Here is a 21,390-nt window from a genome sequence, read left to right on the forward strand (position 1 = left end):
TGTCGTCGTAACTGAGGACCAATGCAGAAGTGTTATACGTGTGTGTGTTAGGGGGCAGTTGACAATTATTATTTAAAAATATATCATTCAAATTTTATGACAGTTAAAGAATATCAGCCAAGAGAAAAGTAGAGCCAACAATCAAGATCCCTCGAAAACTTTGTAGAGCAACTTTCTCGAGTTGGGTTTGTGGTAGGACAATGAGGAATTTTATTCACTCACTCATTTGTTTTTTCTTTGTTTGTTTGTTTTTTCATTTATTCGTTCTGCTAGCCTCAAATATTTTTTAATATACCCATAATGTGTCTGGCGCTGTGAACTTACATATTACACGTTTATGTTTGGAATGTTCTTGCAAGATCTGTGACCAGCACCTGTTGATTTTTGTGTGTGTATAGTTATCTGAAGTGACCTTCTGCCAACCGTATCTTGACGTTTTCTGAGACGTGAACTCGGCTCACGACCCATTGCAGTTAGTCTGAAGCAAACGGCTTCTCCCCTTCTGGATCATCCAGCCTGTCTCAGCTGCTGCCCACGGGACAGGCCCTCCCCCGCCTGGGTGCTGAGGGACCCGCCTGGCTGCTCCTGGGCAATTCTCGCCCTTTTCGCCTGACTCCATTCTTTACTCTCAGCAGCTTCACACCAGCCTGGGTTCTCTGTGGGTTTTCACCTTTCCCGGCTCCATTTTCTAGCAGAAATGCTAGAAACCAGACTTAGACTACAGGAAAGTGGAGGTGACTCCACTTGTTACTGGGCCTTTGAGCAACCAGCAGGGCCACAGAGAGCTGAAGGGTTTCCATTCGGAGCTTTCACCGTGTTGTAGATAGGTATTGTGGCCCGCAAATGGGTTACAAACAGTTGACGTGATAGGGAAACGTGCTTGGTTATGCACAGACGGTTTTATCAAGTCCCTTCGAGGCAGTTCTTCAGAATGTGAGATGCCTCAGCCCTCAGCAAGGGCTGAGATGGTGGAGGAGGTGGCGAGAGGCGGGAGGGGGCATGTGGTTGATCTTCAGTGTGTTCTGGCTCCCTGCTGGGCAACTTACACCCGCTCACTTAGTTAATGCTCACATTTACCCGGCAAGGTGTTGTTGTTATTGTTGTTATATCTACTCTGCAAGACAGTTATGACTGTTGCTGTTGTTACAACAGGCTCAGGGAGTGAAATAAATTGTCCAAGTTCATGTAGCTGGGATCATGCGAGGCCTGAGTGTTGCCCAGAGGAGTGAATTCCACCAGGAAGGTAGGACCACCTGCTGTACTGGGCAGTGCCAGGCGTCCTGGGTGTGAGTCCTGGCCACGGGGCAGCTCAGTAAAGGAGGGAGCTGGAAGGAAAAACCCACCTGAGACAAAAGAGCCCCTTTTGGCTCTCCCTCCCTCCTAGGTGAACCCTAACCCCTGCCTCCCCAAACACTGCCAGAGAAATAAGTCAGGCCAAGAAGCTGGGGCAGGTCTCGGATGTTCGAGTCCGAGTTGAAATCCCAGCGCCACCAGTTCTTGGCTGAGTGTACTGGGCAGCTGACACTTACACCTAAACTTTGGCTCTTGCAGCTGTAAAGCAGGGCTAATAAGTTGAGCAGCGCTGTTCATACAGTAAACAACTTTTATTGAGTGATGCTGTGGGCTCGACTCCATTTGGGGGCCTGGGAGGTAGAGCAGTGAGCAAAATAGAACCCCTACTCACAAGAAAATGATATTCTAGTTATACTAGAGAGGAAAAAACCACACACACAAGTAATAGGGAGGTAGTGACAAGTAAGTGGGAAAATGCACATAAAGTACTTAGAATAGTGCTTGGCATGTGGTAAGCACTCAATAAATGTTAACTATTATTCTTTATCCATCTGTGTAGCAATTTGAAATAAAATAAATCAAAGCATCCAGGTTGCCAAATAGGATTTCTTTCCACAGCTGCTTCTTCCCCTTCTAAGGCCACTGATTTTTCTAGAAGCTCTGACAGCTTCCATGGCACCCAGGCCTTGTGCCACGGTCTCAGGTATGGAGTGAGGCTGTGTGTTACGGGCTCGCTTGGTGGTCTCCTGCTAGTGGGTTTTGAGCCCTTTGAGACTAAGGACTGATCTCTCAGGCAGGTGTGTATTCTGAGGGCCTGCACATAGTAAGTGCTCAATTAATACTTGTTTTCAGAAGGAGAAAAGGGGGTAGTTTGTACGTGGCTCCATGAACTGCCCTTGAGTGGTTTTATATTTACTGTGTTTTTGCTAAGAAAAGTGTTGGCTTTTGGTGTGGTGATTGGGAGGAGGCCAGAGAAAAAGAGACCCAAAAAATTCATTTGTCTGACTTTCTTTTTTTCTGGAAAGAAGACAGCATCAATCTTCAGTGGCCCCTTAATTATTCTCGCCAGGTCTGCAGGCTTGTTCCCGCAGCCTGCCAGTGACAACAACTTAATGTTGTCATAAGCAGAACAACTTAATGGGAAGGAGAGAGGCCTGTGATGTCTGGGCCAGGGCCGCAGCAGTGGGGCTATTGCGTGGGGAGCAGCAGGCCCCCTCCTGCCCCCCACCCCCCCTCTGACAGGCAGCTGCGAAATATCTCAGGCCTGAGGTCTGGCACCGGCCAACAATCTTCTCGAAAAAGAATGTGCTTAAGAATTTTGGGGGTAAATCAGCCACTATCCAGAGCCTGAGGCCCCCTTTTAAACATGACGCTCGGCATAACCTTCCTAATTCCTGTTACCAGAGCCCCCCCACCGCCCTTGGAGAGTAGCAATGATTTTCACTACCTTAAACCGGGCCAAGTTCAGAGTGTTTTCTGGATGAGCAAGGGAAACACTCAACCCAAGACAAACAAACAGAATTCATGTGGATGGTTTGCATTCTGTTGAACTGCTTCATTTTTAATAATTGTTTGAATAACAAACTAGTGATTGCCTATAATTTTAAAAACAGTCCTCAAGAGCAATCCATATGCATGTGACGGTAGCTTGTGCAGAAACGCATCTAGTTATATACATATATCCTTGGAGCAGCCACACCTGGATCTCTTACAGGAATATTTGCATAGGTTAGCTCTGTAAGCCACACACACACCCCTTTCTGAATAAATTATGTTTTAAAAATTTACTCTCCTTAAACTAGTTGTAATCTTGTGGGTTTTGTTTGTAAAGTTGGACTCCTAAAAGAGCCAAGAGAAAGAGAGAAAATGTTGAATGTATTTTACATTAAATACTAACCTTTTTGTTAAAAACTATCATTGTGTTCCAGAGTAAATTTATTAAATCTTCCCAAATATGTCCTGCAAAATTAATTTTCATTCGTTTTGCATTAACTTGTTTGTTAAATTGGAATTCGGTCCCCATTCGAGGCAATTAATTTGAAGAGTGACCATACACCCACCCACCCTCTTTCTAGAACACCCACGCACATATGCTAGCAGTGACTGGGTTTTCTTTCTTTTTTTTTCCTCTCTCTCGGAGCTATTTTCCACTCTCGCCTGTTAAATAAATGATCTGTCTCTTTGCAGGATAGCGACAACCTCTGGTGGGACGCATTTGCCACTGAGTTTTTTGAAGATGATGCCACATTAACCCTTTCATTTTGTTTGGAAGATGGACCAAAGCGATACAGTAAGAACAAAGTTTGTTTTTCTGATATTTCCTCTTCTTGCGTCTCTAAGAAAACCACAGGGGTCTTCAGGGACTAGCACGGTGCCCACAGCCTGACAGTAATGCCCCCGCTCCTGCTGTCGCTCTAGCTTCCGATCAAGGCCTTGTCAAGGGGTGGCAGCCGGGTTGGCCAGGAGAGCTCTCCTCTGAGGCGTAGACTGTTTGGACACTTGCCTGTTTAGCAAGCGAGGCAAATAGGAACCAAGTCACTCAGTGATAAGTGGGAGCTGAATTGTGGAGACTTCCCATCTGTCTCCTCCTTGTGACCCCCTTCTATCCTTGACAGCAGCTTACACTTCACGCCCAATGTTCTGCTTCTGAAGGTCCCTTTAAAAAAAATTGCTCACAATTACTGTATCAGCAGCATCCTTCTAATTTCCTCTTATCAATTATCTCAGGTATTTATTGGACAAGCTTGATCTTTCCTGGGGGCGGGGGGAGGCCACAGCTGCTTTGAACATACAGTTTTGGATGGGTGTTGACAGAATTACAGTTCCCTGTCTCTCTGGTGAGTGATAACTCCGTAAGGATCCTCCAGTTACAGCCCGTGGCACCTCGGGCAGCAGCTGATCTGTCCTGATTGGGTTCAGCCAACTTGTCGGAGATCAGATTTGCCAGTTCTGCTGTAAGCCCGAGAGGCGCAGATACGTCTGCACAAAGGCAATTAATGTCCGTTTAGATCAGGGGGAGATGTGTTTCCAGAGATCAGGGCTGCACGTATGAAAGGATCTTTCAGAGGGTAAAACATCCCACGTGTCACAAACATGGAAGTGGTGATGGAACCAGCCACAGTGTGCTTGAAAGAGGCAATCCAGAGCACTGGGCAATTTGTACGTAACAAAACTCTTGATAAAAACGAGGGAAAGATCTGATTGTGGCTAAATGTGTTTCAGAGTCATAGGGAACAACAAGTTGGTTTCTTAAAAAAACTTGGTGACTTCAGACAACTTAGTAGTGTTTGGATCTATTGCATGATGAATTGATTAATTATGCTGACATATGCATGGTGATTTGCAAGTGGCAGACTGGGGAGAGCCCAGCACCTTGGACTTGCTCCCCTTTTGAGACTCATTGCCAAGAGCATCTCTTTCGATTTGTGTACTTTGGGCTTTTGAAGGCGTGGGACATTTCCAATAAATATTTTTGGTGAGAGCCACAGCTGTTTTGTCAGACAATGGGCTGTTTTAGAGTGTCTTCATTCAGCATAGTGGCTCCTGTTGCAGGCGCAGGTAAGTCGGCTTCCTGGGGGTCCTGATGAGCTAACTGACCTTCCTGAGTGTTGATGCCCCCGGACATGCCCGAGACAGCAAGAGAGTTGGGCTTAGAAGCTGCTGTTTCCAGAGAGCCTGGGAGATAAATGAACTGGGCAATCCAACAATTACTCTCTCCCCCGAAGCCGGCCTGATCAGTGGTGAATAATTTCTAATCGAGCAGTCATCCATCTTGTGAAGCTTATTTATTTATTTTTTTTGGAGGCATAAGCTCAGATCACTTCAAGGTATCATTGTTTTATGTTTCTTGTTCCTACGTGTGTTTTTTCTGGTTTGGAATTCACCAGGGTCTGCTCCAGGAGCTAGAATTCCAGTTTTAAAGCATGTACTAAAAAAACAGATCCCCGACCTTCTCTCTGTGCACCCCCACCCCACATCATGTGGGGACGCGGCATCTCAGTGCCTCTTTAAGATCTCACGTCCATGCACAGGAGGAATGCCCGGCTCTGAGCCGCCGTTGCCCAGGTTTCTTTGTTTCTCTGAGCCAAAATATTTCCCGAATGGGGAAGAGAAACAAAGATGACTGACAGCTTGGAGCCAGGTCTCATCAGCCGCTTTGCTGACAGCCTGGTGATGTGCACACGCTGCTGATGTGTGGGCGAGTGACAGCTGATTGACAGCCAGGACCGGGAGACGGGAAGATGAAGCGGGCTTAGAACAGCCTGGCCTGACGCGTGCTGCTTCTGCGGCGCTCCCAGCCCAGCGCTGCCGCCTTAACCCATTCGTGGTCCAGGAGCTCTGTGCCAGGCTGGGAACACGCCTGCTGGCCCTGGGCTGCAGGCTGTAGCTCTTTCCTGAGGCTTCCCAGGGAGCCAAGGGCCTTGTATTTCCAAGGAAGAATATTAGACTGGGCTGTTACGTTTATATATGTAAAAAATGTCCCCACATTATTTTCATTCGAGGTACCAAGAAATATTCCAGATGAGGTATCTTTAGCCCTTACTAGAAAAAACTGTTTCTTCTCCCTCCCATCGCTCTGTTTTCAGAGGGTCCCCCTGGCTCTATGATATCTTATCTCTAAGCTCGGAGAATCCCTTAATATGTGTTTGCTTATATATTTGTTCGCTGTCACCCTCTATTAGAATGTTATCTCCACATGGACAGGACTTTCATATTATTTATTGCCCAGTTCTCAGGTGAATACAGGAACTTGCACATAATAGGTGCTCAGTAAATATTTGCTGAATGAATAAGTGAATGAATGAATTGACATTTGGGGGAAAGTTTATATCATCAAACAGAATGTCGGCAAAATAATCCCTTTACCAAGATCTCTGGACCTTTGTAATTGGAGGAATTGAAACTACAGGGCTGTGCTGGTGTTTTTCAAATAAGCTCTAGGATATGGTCTGATCTACTTTAAGTGGGGCAAGGGAGCAGTGTAATAACCCAGGAAATAATTATGCCTTGGGAGGTGCATCTCTCTTTCAGAAAGCTCCTCTGCATTGGCTGTGTTGTACCAACCGCCCCAGTCCCCACTCTCCTGATGGGATACGATTGGGAGAGATGGAGACTGCTGGGTGTGGCTGCTGTGGAGACCGCCAGGTAGACCGTTACTGGGCCCTGTAAGAAAGCTGCTGTGCGTCACTATGGCAACTTGCCAGTCCCTGCCCTGTGGAGCACCAGGGAGTTGTTTCTCCAGCAGCTGGAGACATGGGCAGTTCCAGGGAGGTAGTTTTTTCCTTGGGGTAAGAGGGTAAGTGACTTTCTCTTTGTCAGCAGATCGGTGCTGAAAGACCATTTGAGCTGAAAAGAGTCTTTCTGAAAATGGAAACTTGATCCAGAGGGTCCCAGCTGGTGAGCCACTGGGCCTCTAGTTGACTGAATTCAAAGTCAAAGTCAGGGTACCTTCCCTCCCTTGCCCCCATCCGCCCCCTACATCGTCCCATAGCTAATGGGACAGGAGCGGATTCATCAATTCACACATTTCCAGGAACATAAGTCACGAATAGTTACCGTGCCTGACACAACAGAGACAAGGCGAGCAGAAGAGTGAGTCCTGAAAGCCCTCTACACATTGATTGGCACACTTGCCTTCCGGCCTCCTGTGTGATTTTCCTATCGTCTTGCTCAGAAACAACCATTCTTACACTGATTGCTCCTTGTTAACTTCAAGCAAGTACTGATGTTCCTCCCGTCCTTTTTTGGGCACGAGACAGAATTGTGACCCTCACTCTCTCTGTCCTCATGACCATCACAGATACCCTTTAGATAAAGATGCTGGAAGCCCCCTCAGGACACTGAGGCTGTGTCCAGGTCCACGCTGACCATGATCTTCATCAGTAGGACATGTGTGATTACCAGGTCATTCAGGGAATACTTCTTTGCTGGGAAAGATACATGGAGAAAGTTCTCCAGAGTCCCATGGCGTTGGAGAGGCTGGGAAGCCACACAATGTAGTCAAAGGGCACCAGGGTTCAGTGCAAACATTTTTGGGTTTTAATCTGTGCTAGGTTTGGTAAACAGAGCCTCCATTTGCTCATCTGTAAAATGGGCACAATACTATCATCACTGGCTCGTGGTAAAAATTAAATGAGATAATCCATTAAGAAAATCTTGGATCATTTGAAGCATAGCGTTGTCAGTATTCTCTATTGTTATTGATAACAAGGCACAGTCTCAGCATCACTGTAGCTTTTGTGCATCAGTGGATGGGCTTACCACTTGGCAGGTGCTTAGCAAGTGTGCTCAGTCTGTAGAGCTTGCTGGAGACCCCCGCTGGTCAGCTGGGAGCCCCTAGGACCCTGGTGGGCAGTTCCTCCTGACATGCATACTGAAGAGATGACCTCCTCCCCGAAACCAGCTCTGTGCTGGGTGGGTAACTGCATGCAGGAGGGAAACAGGCGAAGGATGGGTGAGTATGTTGGGGCTCTGTGCTTTGGCAGGCAAGGACTCAACACTTGGTTAAACACGTCTAGGTTGGCATTGCTTAGGAAATTAGAGTGAGAAATGCTATAACTACTAAAATGCCATCTTGTTTTGGGGCACTTCCTATTGGCCTACATTTTAGGAAAGGCATGTTTTTCAGGCAGGTGCTCTGGCTGGATACCTGGGTTCAATTGCAGCTTTGTCTTTTACTACTTGTGTGATTTGGCATAAATCACGTTCTAAGCATCATCGGCCTCCATGGGAAAGTGAGGGTTTGATGATCTGATGCATGTAAAGTCCTTAGCAGAGTTTGAGGCACCATGGAAATGCTCCATAAATAGCTGTTGTTATTTGATTGAATTCCAATGAGCACACTGAGGCCTCTAGACCCAGCGCCATTCAGATACAGTTGTCATTAATCCTTTAACCATTGCTCGGAGTTTCGGGGTTGATGAGTGCCGGTAATTTTCTGTTACGCACTTGTTACTGACTTCTGTATTCTGTCTGGAATAAGGATTTCCAGCGTGACCTCACACCTTCATGGTCACACTAGCCAGACTCTTCATTCCCTTCCCCCCTGTGGCTGCTGGAGGACATTTCACTCTCCAGAAAAAGAAAGCTGTTTTAGGACATGTCATCACTTTTCATAGCACTATTTTCTTGTTTATCTTGGTCATCTGGTCCTGTTAGATAGTTTGAAGAACCGCAAATGGGTCCCTCTGTGGAGTCACTTCCACACTCATTTCTCTTTTACATTTTCTCCCCACCTCCCTGTTTTTGGACAGCTCTGATAGCCTTGCAGTATTGCCTAAGCTCTTCAAGTTTGTCCTGTAATATGTGTTTTTATGTGCCGTGTACTTAGATGTGTCCCCTGAAGATAGAGCAATTCTATGAGGCCCACCCAGCTTCGCCATCTCTGGTTACTACTTTTCTTCTGCTTTTTGTTGGTTCACCTGGTCCAAATGATTTTACTGTGCTTGCTGTAGAGAGGTTTTGAAAGCATTTCCCCCATTTTCTTTTTCTGTCTGATTTATTACATGATTAAAGATAGATTTCTGGGGAAGTCACTCCTTTAGTGTATGCACAGGTGCTTTGACACTACCCTTATTAACCACTGTGGCATGAATGTGGCCACTTAAAAAAGTTACATGCAAAGAATGTCACTGTGGCACAGGGGAGAAAGGGTTGCAAGGCCAGGTCTGTGCGGGTGAATGGAGAGTCCACCTGACGTCTGGAAAGGCTCAGGTTTGTGTGGCCGGTGCTTGAAGACCCTGATCTTCTTCAAGAGATATATGCCAGCTCATCCTGGGGATCTTCCTCCAGAAAGTAACTTTGTTCCCTTTAAAATTCCTCATTGATATTTTAATTTTTTCATTTGTGGGAGTAGAAATGAAAATCATAAACTTTGGATCCACACAGATGTGTTTTGAGTCTTTGCTCCACCATAGCTGTGTGACGTTGGGCATGTGGTGTGACGTTAGGCATGTTGCTTAAACTCACTTAACCTCGGTCTCTTTATGTGTAACCTCGAGGTAATAACACCAACATCATAGGGAATTTGTGAAGATTAAATAACATGTAGCCTTAACTTAGTGATGCCCATGGAAAGCACACAATAAGTATTTACTGCATGAATGAGTGAATGAGTGAATGAGTGAATTAGTGAGAGGATGGGTTAAACCTATGATATGCCAGTCACTTGGATTAAAGTAGAAGACAGTTCCCACCTGGCCGGGCGAGGCTCAGCTGTTGAGCATCAGCCTAGGATCCAGGCGATCAGGGTTCGATTCCCGGTCAGGGCACGTGCCCGGGCTGCGGGCTCGATCCCCAGTCCGGGGTGTACAGGAGGCAGCTGATCAGTGACTCTCATCATTGATGTTTCTATCTCTCTCCCTCTCCTTTCCTCTCTCTGAAATCAATAAAGATATATTTTTAAAAAAATAGAAGACAGTTCCCATTATTCGTTTAGTCGTTTGCCACATAGGAAAAACTCTGACTTTGGGCAAAGCCAGATCACACCTGACTTCTTTCAATATGGACACCTTAAGAATTGAATTCTTAACTAATTGGGGGAAAAACTGATATTAATGGAAGATGGTGATCTAAACAAACAAGTCCCAAACTACGACATTGATGACACTTGTCCAACAGAAGGTTAGGATTCCATCACCTACTCTGCTCAGACAGCAAGAAGCCTGTGAACACTTAGTGAGTGCTGGCCACTGTTCTAGGCACCTTTGGGCTTGGCGTCTTATTTACTGAGGACCCAATGAGAGGAAATGAACTTCAGTTGCATTCAAAAATGTATCTTAGAGACATGAAAGCACCGTCTCAGAGCAGTCCTTGATGGTTAGTTAGTGGATGATTGTGTCATTTTCGTCGCATAATGACATAAACATCTTAGTCTCAGATGACTCCAGAAAATGATTTCCTTTCCATGGAGCTGCGCTAAATGGTTTCTGGGTGGCTCTGGCCTCTGAACTTGTGGTTTTAGTAAGTGACCCTTCTCCAGAGCAGTCTTCATTAGGCTGGCGAGACTTGGAGTGAATTAAATTAGGACTAAAGCACACTACCATTTGAAGTTCACTTGCTCCTGCACGCGTTCTTCGATTCATTCATTCAGAACTCACGGAGTTCTTGCTGTTTGTCAAATGTCCTCAAAGTGGGGCAGACAGTTCCTTGAGAGGAAGGCCGTTCTTCACAAGTTTTTTCCAGTTGCTTTTTCTATTTCATTTTATTTAAAACTCTTACCTTAAATTGACATAATCAGCTAAGTAGCTCAAAAAGAAAATATTCTTGTGATATTAATACCAAATCTGGGACTAGTTATAAAAAAGACTTGAGAGAAAGCCTACAACTGATCGATGGGCTGCCAGACTTCTAAAGGGGGGAAGGAAACGCAACCTCTTCCCATTTGTGGTTCCAATGGATGATATCAGGCCTTGCAAATTGGCCATAACAATAGACCGAGCAGACATTCCATTCTCTCATTGCTAATAAATACCACACTAATAATTACAGGAGGTAATGGACATAAAAGTACTGTGAATGAATTTGAAGTGCTATACAAGTTGAAAGTATAATTATCACCATATTTGTCATTGATCTTTATGATTTTATGACTTCTTGTATCCCGTTATAAGTCAATCTGTTAAGAAATCTGGGAGGACTGTTGGGTTTCTCATGAAGGTAAAATTCATTGTCAAATATATAGGCTTGAGCAAGTCAGACCTATAGCTGCCCTTAAAAGCTTAGCTGAGGTCTGAGTGAACACGAACCAGGAAATGGACAGCATGTGTGTGTTTTCTGGAACCCATGTGTCATCCTTCTGTGCCCTGGCGATAAGAAGATGAATGAACAGTCTCTTGCCTTGGAGGAGCTTAAGGTCTAGTGAGCCGTTATTTCTAGGACTTAATCTTGGCCAGATCTTTTCATATTGATGTCTTCTGCCTCGGTTGATGAACCTGTTCTTAAATAATGCCAATCCTGGATTTTTAGACTCTCTATTCAAATGCAACATTGGTATTTTTTTTTTTTAACAAAAAACATCTTGAAAAACCAGTTTAAGCTAAGATGCTTGCAGTGTTTCCTTTGCATTATACTGGTTTGTGATACTGGTGAGCTGATGCGACATCTCCTCCCTGCAAACCAGTGGATAGCTTAAGCTTTACTTTGGTGTCACGTCAGGATGTGAATGCACCTTATTTGTGAAAATGGGGTAAAAGAAAGCATTTGTTGAAGTCAGTGTAAAGTAGCATTCTTCCACAACTGTACTAGGCAGCATTCAAGTGGATTCCATGGAGTGAAGAACGTGGAGGCCTCATGACAAAATCACCCATCCGGATGGGTTTCATTATTTAGTGTTTCATCAAGGCAGCCATATTGCAGTATTTGAATTCAAGACCGTGTAGAACTTGGTGCCTTTATTATCCTTTCCCAGAGAATCGGCTTCACACAACAATTACAGCACGCTTGGTTATTTTTATGAAGCTGGTCCTTTCCCCATTGGCCCTACCTTCAGTATACTCTTTGATGGGAACCCTTCTGCTGCAACAAGCCTCTTTCACTTCTCAACAGGCCAGGAGAAGTTGAAATTGACAGTCGACACTCATATTCATTTTGAAATTCTGTGAAAGGAGGAAGTAAGGTCACGTGTGAGCAAGGTATGGGACAGGTTCTGCATAGCATCTGGAACAAAGAGAGGTTTACATTATTTTTATGACTTTTCTAAAAATACAGGTCTTAGTCCTGCCTTCGAATAATCTTATTTGCAATCTGGTTATCTTTGTTTTCCTTTGAAAAATTCATCATCTGCTCTGCCAGGATGAGTTAGTTACACTGAGAACAATGAAACCGCAGGGGTTTTCCAGAATCAAATCATGAGGCAAGCAAGGCCGGGGGCGCTTGGGAAAGTCCTTCCTCATAGACACACGTGGCATCTCCATGTCACTCTCGGGCTCCAGATAAACATCAACCACTTGCGATGGGTCTCAGAAAAGAACGTTGACGTGTGTGTGTGGTGAGTGTTGCAGAATCAATGCAAGCTTTGCCCAAAATTGAAAATGCAAGCTTTTACCTGAGAGATGTACAATTTCCTCTGGAAACCTTTGTCATCGGTATGAAGTACTAGCGTTCGATACAGTCGGCTGCTCTTGTTCAGTGGAGGCATTTAGGAAAGTTCAACTTTCAAGCTTTAAAAAAAGAACCCAGTGATAATCAACTTTTTCAGGGTCGCCTGCATAAAACTACGTCTCCTCGCTTATTTGCTTCTCTCCAATAGAATCATAAATGCCCAGCCCGGGTGAACAGATCGTGCACGTAGACCGCGGGTGGTGCCCTCGGGTCTCCACACTATGCCGCTGCTTTAACGTGGGGCCCTAGTATTTTTTTTAAAAGATGGGCCCCAAATCAGTAATTAGGAAAGTTATTGCTCAGGTTCGCGGTCGTGGGGCAGCTGTTTCTCACCTGAGAATGACCTTGCTCAGTTGATGTCAGGCCGGCGCCGGGCCTTATGTAAGAAAATGGTCGTCGGGCCCGTGCAAGCAGCCCGGCGTGGGGAGCACAGATCCACGGAGCCCGCTCGCCCTCAGCATCGCCCCCGCGGCCCTGCCACTTAGCGGAAGCTCGAAGAGGCCGCGTTTCTTCCCAGGCGTTTGCGGTCCCTCTGCGGGGTCTTGACAGCTGGCGTTTCCCCGGCTCCGCCTGTCCTTAGCTCTGGCCTTGTTGCCAACCAAAGCGCGTCCAACTGGCGTGACTCCCACTCGGAGCCTTCAGGAGGAGGGGACCCATCCCTAGGGAGACAGGGAACGCCCGGGGTGCCTGACCTTTCTCTCTACCTTCCCTGGTTTTAGATTGTAGTTTAATCTGTTACTCCTTTCCCTTTGGAAAGAAAAAAAAAAAGTTTTACAAGACCCTCCAAAAGTAGCTGTGGTTTTGTCCAAAATAAAACACAGTTACAGATTCCAGTTCTTAGTCCAAAATGAGTAATTCTTGCTATAGTATCCTAAACTGAAAAAAAAAATGAGTCAGATACATAGTGAAGGCTTGGCCGTTTTTCAAATGTTTCCAACAATATGCTCGTGGTGGGTTAGCGAGTTAAGATGACAAGCGTCCGGATGGTGCCTTGCCGTTCAGAGCATCCCTTCCAGAGTCAGGACCACCCGTAAGCTCGCGGGGGCAGGGCTGGCTTCCCCGTCCCCCATCCCCCCGCGCCCGCCGCGGTGAGGGGTGGAGAGGAGGCCCGGGGTTATCCGCTGAGTGGTCTGGTTGGCACCGTCTCATTCCATGGTCACTGTGAGCCCAGAAGCAGGTGTTATACTGACCGTTTGTGTTGAAGACATGGAGAAAGTGAGGTACTTAGAGACCCAGGACTCGGCTCTCCTGCAGTAGATGCCCTTATTGTGACCTCTTTACCATCCCCCTTCTCAGTAGCTTTTTGATATTTGATTTTTAAAATATATTTTAAAATATGTTTTTATTAATTTTAGAGACAGAGAGAGAAAAACAGCCATCGATGTGAGAGAGAAACATTGATTGGTTGCCTCCCCCACACACCCCAACCAGGGATCGAACCTGCAACCCCGGGCATGTGCCCTGACTGGGAATTGAACCGGTGACCTTTCGGTGCCCAGGATGATGCTCAGCCAACGGAGCCACACTGGCCAGGGCTCAGCAGCTTTTTTAAACAGAGAATCTTTAAATGTTACCTGTTTGGATGAAAAAAAATCTGTCTTGCTCTGGATTCCAGAGCTTTCTCCTCCCTTCTTACCTGGTCTGTTCCTCCCGGAAACAGCACAGGTTAAGAATAATTAGTTCTTAATGGCAAGTGTGTGCTCACAGCATATTTTTTTCATCACGGTTAAGCGCGGTTTGCTTAAATCCCTCCAACATTGCTGCTACCGAGCTGACATTTATAAATTTTCTTTTTCAGCGCAGTATGGGATCCTCCATATGTCTTTCGCAAAAACTATCTATGTTTTCAGGGAAGCTAAAGATTTATTTCCTTCCCAGTCCTTGTTGCTGGCATTTTCTCCAAGCCTCCCAAACTGCCAAGAGATGAACTTCAATTTAGAGGAACTGTTACATTTGTCATTGTGAATTTGCTAAACTTCGGATAAATTTGAAGATTTATGCTTATTCCCAAAGGGACCCTGAGAATATCTTCGAGGCCCAGAAAGTTCCCACTTGACTTTCTTCCCACTGCTCTAAGGAAGCGAGTCCTTAAATCCGTGCAGCCACCCTGCCTGGGCTCTGGGTCTGTCCCTGACTCAACCTGGACATGTCTGCACAGCCAGGAACTCAAATGTGACTTACGTCTGAGGTGCAAGGGAGGGGGCTCCCCCCCTTGCTTTGTGCTGTGGAAATCGCATGCTCCATCTGCATTTCCAGAATGACCCGTCAGAGAGGACCTCACAGTAACCTCTCAGTTTAAAGGCAAATTAGCCCAGCTTCAAAATTATGCCCTTGTCCATGACCTTGGTTAGTATACCTAATCTCTCCTAGGCTCACTAGTTTCATCTGTAAAATGAACACATCTATTGGGGGTGGTTTAATGATATTTGTAAATAACATATATATGGTCCCTGATGCATGAGAGTTTATCAACAAGTGGCAGCTGTTATAACGATTGTTTATACCTAATATACCAAGACATTGACTTGGCTTTGACGTGTCCGAGGCGATCCAGCTAGTTAGTAACGGAGCCTGGATTTGAGTTCACGTATCTCAATTCTTTATAAAACACAAGGCTCTACTGAGCGACCAGCTCAAAGCGCGGTCTCCTTTTTTTATTGCGTACAGCCTAGAAGTAACATAGTTCCCAGGGACTGTATATTATTTAATTTTGTTCTTTGAATTCCCTTCAAAATCTTTCAGAGCCAAGTGCAATAAGAAGTGTCACTAAATTCATCGAATTCAGTGATGTGCAAAAAATTGCAGACAACCTACTTGATGGATGTTTTAGTTTCCTACGGCAGCATATCCGATTACCACACACTTAGCAGTGAAAACCACACACGTGTATTATTTTGCATTTTCTGTGGGTCGGGATCCAGGCACCGGTTAACTGGATCCCCTGCCCAGTCTCACGGGCGGAAGTCGAGGTGTCAGCTGGAACTGTGATTCCATCTGAGACAGAGGTGTTGGCAGAATTCAGTTCTCTGCAGCTGTAGGACAGACGTCCCCACTTTCTTGCTTGCTGTTCACTGGGAGTGTTGTTAGCTCCTGGGAGACTCCTTCTATTCCCAGGCATGTGGCTCCCTGCATAATGGGGCAGCTTCATCTTTCAAGGGCAGCAGGAAAACCTTTCACCTGTTGAGGCCAGGCCCACCCAGGATAATCTCTCTTTAGATGAACTCAAAGTCATCATCTTAGGGACTTTCATTACATCTGCATAATCCCTGTGCCATTTAATGTAACCTAATCATGGAGCGACATTTCAGCAGTGTCACGAGTCTCCTCACACTCTAAGGGAGGGGATTATGCAGGACGTTTACACCAGGGGATGGGATTCTGGGGAGCCATCCTAGAATTCTGTCTACCAGCGACACGGGACAAGTACATCATTCTGACATAAGACTTTGTGACAAGTGTCATCAAACAAGTGTGAAGCATCCTGTGACCTTAAGAAGGTAGGTTATTTTCTTGTGAGGGGCTTGGGAGGCATGGCAGGACAGTTGGTAGAATTGGGGGGACTGAGGTAGAGATGACTGGGGCAAGGAGGAAAGAACAGAGAAAGCACATCCCAAGGAGCCAAGGATGGTATCTGGGGAAAGGGCTGGTGGTTTGGTTTGGCTGGGACTTGACTTTAAGGAATTGTTTCATGGTTTTTAAGAGACTGTTGGGTTTTGAGGACATGAAACCTGTAGAAAATGTGATGAGGACTGTCTGATTCCATGAATGTTCTTTGCGTCTTAATGCACTCATTAGTCAAGGAAGGAAGAGTCCGGTCTGGCCACGTGTCCTCTGTTTATGGGGCTCTGAATCCGCTCACCCTTCAGCACCCTGGAAAAATTTTCTCTTCTCCACTCTTTGTGACAGACAATTCCAAATCCTGAGGCTTCTGTGGCTACAACACCGTTCTCTGGAGGCCTCTTTCCTGGACCTAGGAGTAGGGTGGACAAGTCTGGAAACATGGGTTCAGTTCTGTAAGCTCCACCTTAAACCAGCTGGAGGTTGTTGTAGGGAACAGAATCCAAAATCATGCTGTACAAGAGGTGGTGCAGTTTCTCACTCATGTGTCCATTCAGCAAGTGTGCACTGGGCTCCTTCCTCTGTGCCCGTAAACCTGCTTTTGCTCTGGAGACACAGTGATTGAGAAGCCACGGTCCTGGCCCTCACGAAGTTTCTAATGTGGACTCTAGGTTCTAGAGAATTATAGATAATTTAGACTTTAGTTTCTCAAGATAGTGAATCTACTTTCATTATTAATTAATTTCGGTTATGATAAGTGTTATGAGCAAAATATATGGGATTCCTTGAGGGCAAATCAGGAGCTTAAACCAACTTCTACAGAGGTGGTAGTGAAAGGGGGTCAAGTTAGACCTACCTGAGGAAGTTACAAAGGGGGAAGAAATCTAGGGAAATAAATGTACCTGGGAGAAGAGACTAATTAAAGTGAACACAGAGTTGTGGCGAATCTATTGGGCAGACAGAGTGAAGATGTTTCAGGTTTGGGAAAGAAGGAAATCCACCTGGATGCTTTCCTGGCTTTTCTACCTGGTGTACCAGCTGTCATTCTTCACAGCCCACCCCTCTCCCTACATCTCTCTGGAGAATTCATTGACCCTTCTTTCTGTGCTTGCGACATGTGGCACTCACATCTGTTGTGGAATAGCTCTCCTAGTTCATGGTTATGGTGTACACGATGCCCAGCCAGGACCTCCCTGAGGATGTCCTCAGACAATGATTATAGCATTTTCATCTTCTTATCTCCAACCCCTAATACTTCCCCTGGCAGCACAGTTGGCACTAAATAACATTTGTTGAATGAATGAGCTAGGACTCGTTGGCGGTGATGGGAGTAGATGTGGAAAGACTGTCACGCTCTGAAAGGAAGATCTTCCAGAGCACCGGTGAAATGACATGAAATGGTCTGCCTCGGCGGGAGAGGCACAGCTCGCCGTCCTTGGAGGGGACAGAAGTCCCATAACTCTGTGTATCTGAATGTGAACTAAAATAGAATCTGAAAAACTTGATTATAACTGCTACCAATTATCAAATTATGTTTTTGATCTTGATTGCTTGAGAAAGTTAATGAATATTTTCAAGGGCTTGATTTGGGTTTGCAAGTAGCATTTCTGATTGGGAGAGTCTCTCCTGGCCATACATTCCTGGGATGTGCTATGCATCGTGGTCTCATTACTGAATGTTACATTTATGGTGTGGAGGGTAAGAGATTTTAAACTATAAATAAGATACAGAGATTACATGAATGAGATATTCCAAGTAGTTATTAGGACTGAAATCTCTATGGAACTATGAATGAAAATACGCCTGTAGGACAGAGTGAGGCATCGGACAGTGAGAATAACTGTGTCATGTAGTGTAGCAGAAAGATTACATATTCGTACACATCAATAAAAAGGCATCGAGAACACAGCTCTCCAGTGGCAGAGAAGCCTAAGGATCGGGTATGCCCCAGAAGCCCGTGAGTTATGTTAGACAGGCTCACATTAACATCATACAAAAATCAAACCGATGCAGAGAGTTCATGAGTTAGTACCTGACATGCTGGCTTTAGCAGCAGGAAGGACAAGGGCTGTGGAGGGACAATCTAAAGACCAGCTCACGCTATTGGAGGCCTGGTGGGATTGATCCATGGGCAAAGAACAAAAGATCTGCAGTGTAGCTAAGCAACTGTTACCAGAAAATGCATCATGACGGACACCTATAAACCTCCAAGGCTCACAAGTGGCCTTCGGGGCAGTGTAACCAAATGCAACGAGATTAAAGAAGAGTTTAAACAGTTGGGCATCTGCCAGGAGATGAAATGATGAAAACTGTCTCTTAGAGAATCAAAAACAAAGCCGATTTGTTTCATATGGAAGATGTCATAGTTTAGTGCTAATAAAATAAAGCCAAGAAATATTTATTGATGTCTTATAATGAAATCTGTGGTATCTCTGAACTTCGATTTCAAGTTTTAAATTTCTTATTTCCATTAATCATGTGAAATGAACAATATTATCAAATGATTCTTTAATTTCATGTTCAATGAACCTCTCTCATATAATCCAACAAATGAACACATGGTTTTATAAGGCATTTTATAATTTTTAAAAGTATGATCATTTGAATTCAGATATAAAATGCAATCTAATTCATGAAAAAATAAGTTGCTTTAGTGTACTTTAAAGCCATAACAACTTTCCCTTTTTTCCTTTCTGCTTTGTACTTGCTGTCAACTCTTTCTCCAAAAAAAATTATCTGCAAAAGGAAATTTAAAATATTTATATCATCCAAAGGAGCTTCAGAAACTGACAGGGAGGTCAAAAATCAAGATTCTGAAAGAAGATTATTTTGAAGGTTCCCTGGATTGGTCTAATTAATTGGAAACCCAGTTGAAAATTCCATTTGGAGGAATTGGAAAGCAGTCTCTTGTTTATTTTTTCTCTCTCTTTCTAAATTTAGTCTTTAAAACATTTTTTTATTGATTTTAGAAAGAGAAGGAGAGAGAGAGAAAAACGTCAATTTGTTGTTCCATTGATTTATGCATTCCTTGGTTAATTCTTGTACATGTTCTGACTGGGAATCAAACGTGCAATCTTGGCCTATTGGTATGAAGCTCTAACCAACTGAGCTACCTGGCCAGGGCACTTTCTAAGTTAAGTTTTAATTATTTCTCTATCACAAAGATTTTGGGACAGATACTCCAAAATAATAAGGATTTCCCAAATTAGAACAATTGGGTCTAGAATTTTCAATCACCTCCCTTATTAAATGATCCTAAATCACTAGAAATGTCAACCAGCTTGAATAGAGATTTCCATAAACTATGGGTAAACAACCCATGATAAGAATTTACTCAATATGGGGCTGCAAATGTTATTTTGTCCACTCTCATATTTACTCATTCGACACTTAACACTCCTAACATTTGTTCATTAATTTGCCAAATGTTCTCTGTCTGGTACTTAATACGTATGGACCAGATTTCACTTTTGTCCGAGGACACCTCCGGTAGCTTTAAAACACAATCTCCATAGACAGTGCAAAAGCAAAAGAATGTCTTTCCGCTTTACATAAATAAATATGGATGTTGTGTAGCAAAATACAAATTAATTTCGTGTACTGTAGGAATATACAAAAGCCATCCAGACTGGGAGATCGTGCCTGGTCTTGGGCAACCTATCCTATGAAGGCTGCAGAAAGATAATTTCCAGTGTTCGAAGCTCTTTGTATATTTTATCATTAAGCACTCTTCCTTCTTTCTCATCTTCATTTTAAAAAATACGACCGTATTGTCATTATTTCGTTCTCTCCATGATGAAAGTTGTGTCTTCCCTTTGGGTGGTGGGGATCTGGGTGAGGGAACAGTGGTGGGTCAAAGGACAGAGCTAGTGAGATGCCTGATATTTTACCTGAGCGACATGTTCCGTTTATACATCGACTACGTCAGATGTTGGTGCCCCTGGTTGGGCCTTCTAAATGGAACCCCTAAATCATGTGCTTTTGACTCTGTCCCTGCCACATTCACTGTTAAACTTAACTATTAGACTAAATTGAGTGTGAGTCAGGGTGTGTGAAACGCGTTTGTCTGAGAGCCAGAGGAGAGGCAGGTAGAGGGCACCATTCTTGCCCAAAGCCGAGGCGCAGGGGCGCAGAGAGGGGAGGGGCGAGGGAGCCGTGGGCAGGGAGCAGGAGGCCGGGCCTGGCCTCCACCTGCCGTGGCTGGTGTTGCTGGGCACGCACAGGCTGCTGCCCAGGGCCGGGCCACTGTGCCCGCACCTGCCTGCAGGTCCAGCTCCGCAGACGACAGCTCTTCTCTTAAAAGGACTGAAGAGAGATGCAGAGGGGGCAGGGAGGAGAGCTCAGCTGGCCCAGGGGCGAGAACGGCTGCTTCGTGGGGAAGCAGTTAGAGATTATCTTCTCAGGTCCTGCGGGACCTTCAGACCTCCCCCTCCCTGTCTCCTCCCACGTCAGTGGGCCGCGGGCAGGGGGGTGCGGGAGAGGAGGGTGGCCTGGGGCATCTATGTGGACAGACAGTCATAGTTTGATGTCCCACCTAGATACATAATCGAGCCCCAGATATGAGGAATTATGACTGTCCTCATTTCTTTGTACCCAACTTACAACATTTTACTTCACAGCCCTCGTCCTCAGAAAACAAGATTCAGTTCTTCCCCATCTTTGGTGGGAAATGAGAAAAACGGGACATATCATAGGCACACAGCAGGCAGAGGGAAGGCAGGGGAGGAGGAGGACCTGTGACGGCCGAGGGAGAGGACCGGGCTGGTCAGGATGAGGTGACGCTGGAGGGCCAGGTATGGGTGACCGTCAGTATGACAGTGTTTATTTGGAAATTCATAAAAATATCTTTTATTTCATTCATACAACAAATTCTGAGCACAAGGCGCTGTTCCAGGAATCAGATTCTATTTTTAGGTTTTTAGTAATTAGTAGTGTTGGCATATTCCTTAAATTTTCATTCATTCGTTCACTCGTTCGTTTGTTCATTTACTTACTAATCAACAGGGGTAAATATACAGTTGTTGGATGAACTGCGTCAGTGCCTGAGTTTTCAAGCATCTTGCTCCAAAGGTCTGACGCGACCAGCCATCATCATGGTCATTACAGCCGTTTAAGGAGATCCTACTGTGTGCCACAGGGTAGGTTAGGAATATCACATAAAGCACCTCATCTAGCTAATCGGCTGGACAGCTCTAAAAGGATACAGATTCTTCTCCTCACGTATCAGATGAAAAAGCAAAGGCCACGTCAAAATTTGAAGTCTTGTTATTTTCCTCCTGAACCCACACCCTGTTTTCTCTCCGCGGTGCCCGGGCACCTCCCTAAAAACAAAGTCTCTTGTCTGTCTGCAGCTCATCTCTCCCAAGGATTGAGATTTTTATTTATTTTATCTGTTACCACTAATAACAATATTTAAAAAAATAAGCCAATATGTGATGA

At 45.0% G+C, this 21,390-nt stretch overlaps 1 protein-coding gene across 9 annotated transcripts in view; it reads left to right on the plus strand.

Moving 5' to 3' along the window:
* The window catches only part of LDB2 (LIM domain binding 2), a 306,321-nt gene that overhangs the window by 115,543 nt on the left and 169,388 nt on the right, over window positions 1-21,390 (plus strand). For all 9 annotated transcript variants that reach the window (XM_087828144.1, XM_087828150.1, XM_087828148.1 and 6 more), the window contains exon 2: window positions 3,481-3,583. In XM_087828144.1, the coding sequence (XP_087684270.1) occupies window positions 3,481-3,583 (103 nt within the window). The remainder of the gene's footprint in view (window positions 1-3,480; window positions 3,584-21,390) is intronic.

The sequence above is a fragment of the Miniopterus natalensis genome, chromosome 1 (assembly GCF_054644295.1).
Source record: "Miniopterus natalensis isolate mMinNat1 chromosome 1, mMinNat1.hap1, whole genome shotgun sequence".
Lineage (NCBI taxonomy): Eukaryota > Metazoa > Chordata > Mammalia > Chiroptera > Miniopteridae > Miniopterus > Miniopterus natalensis.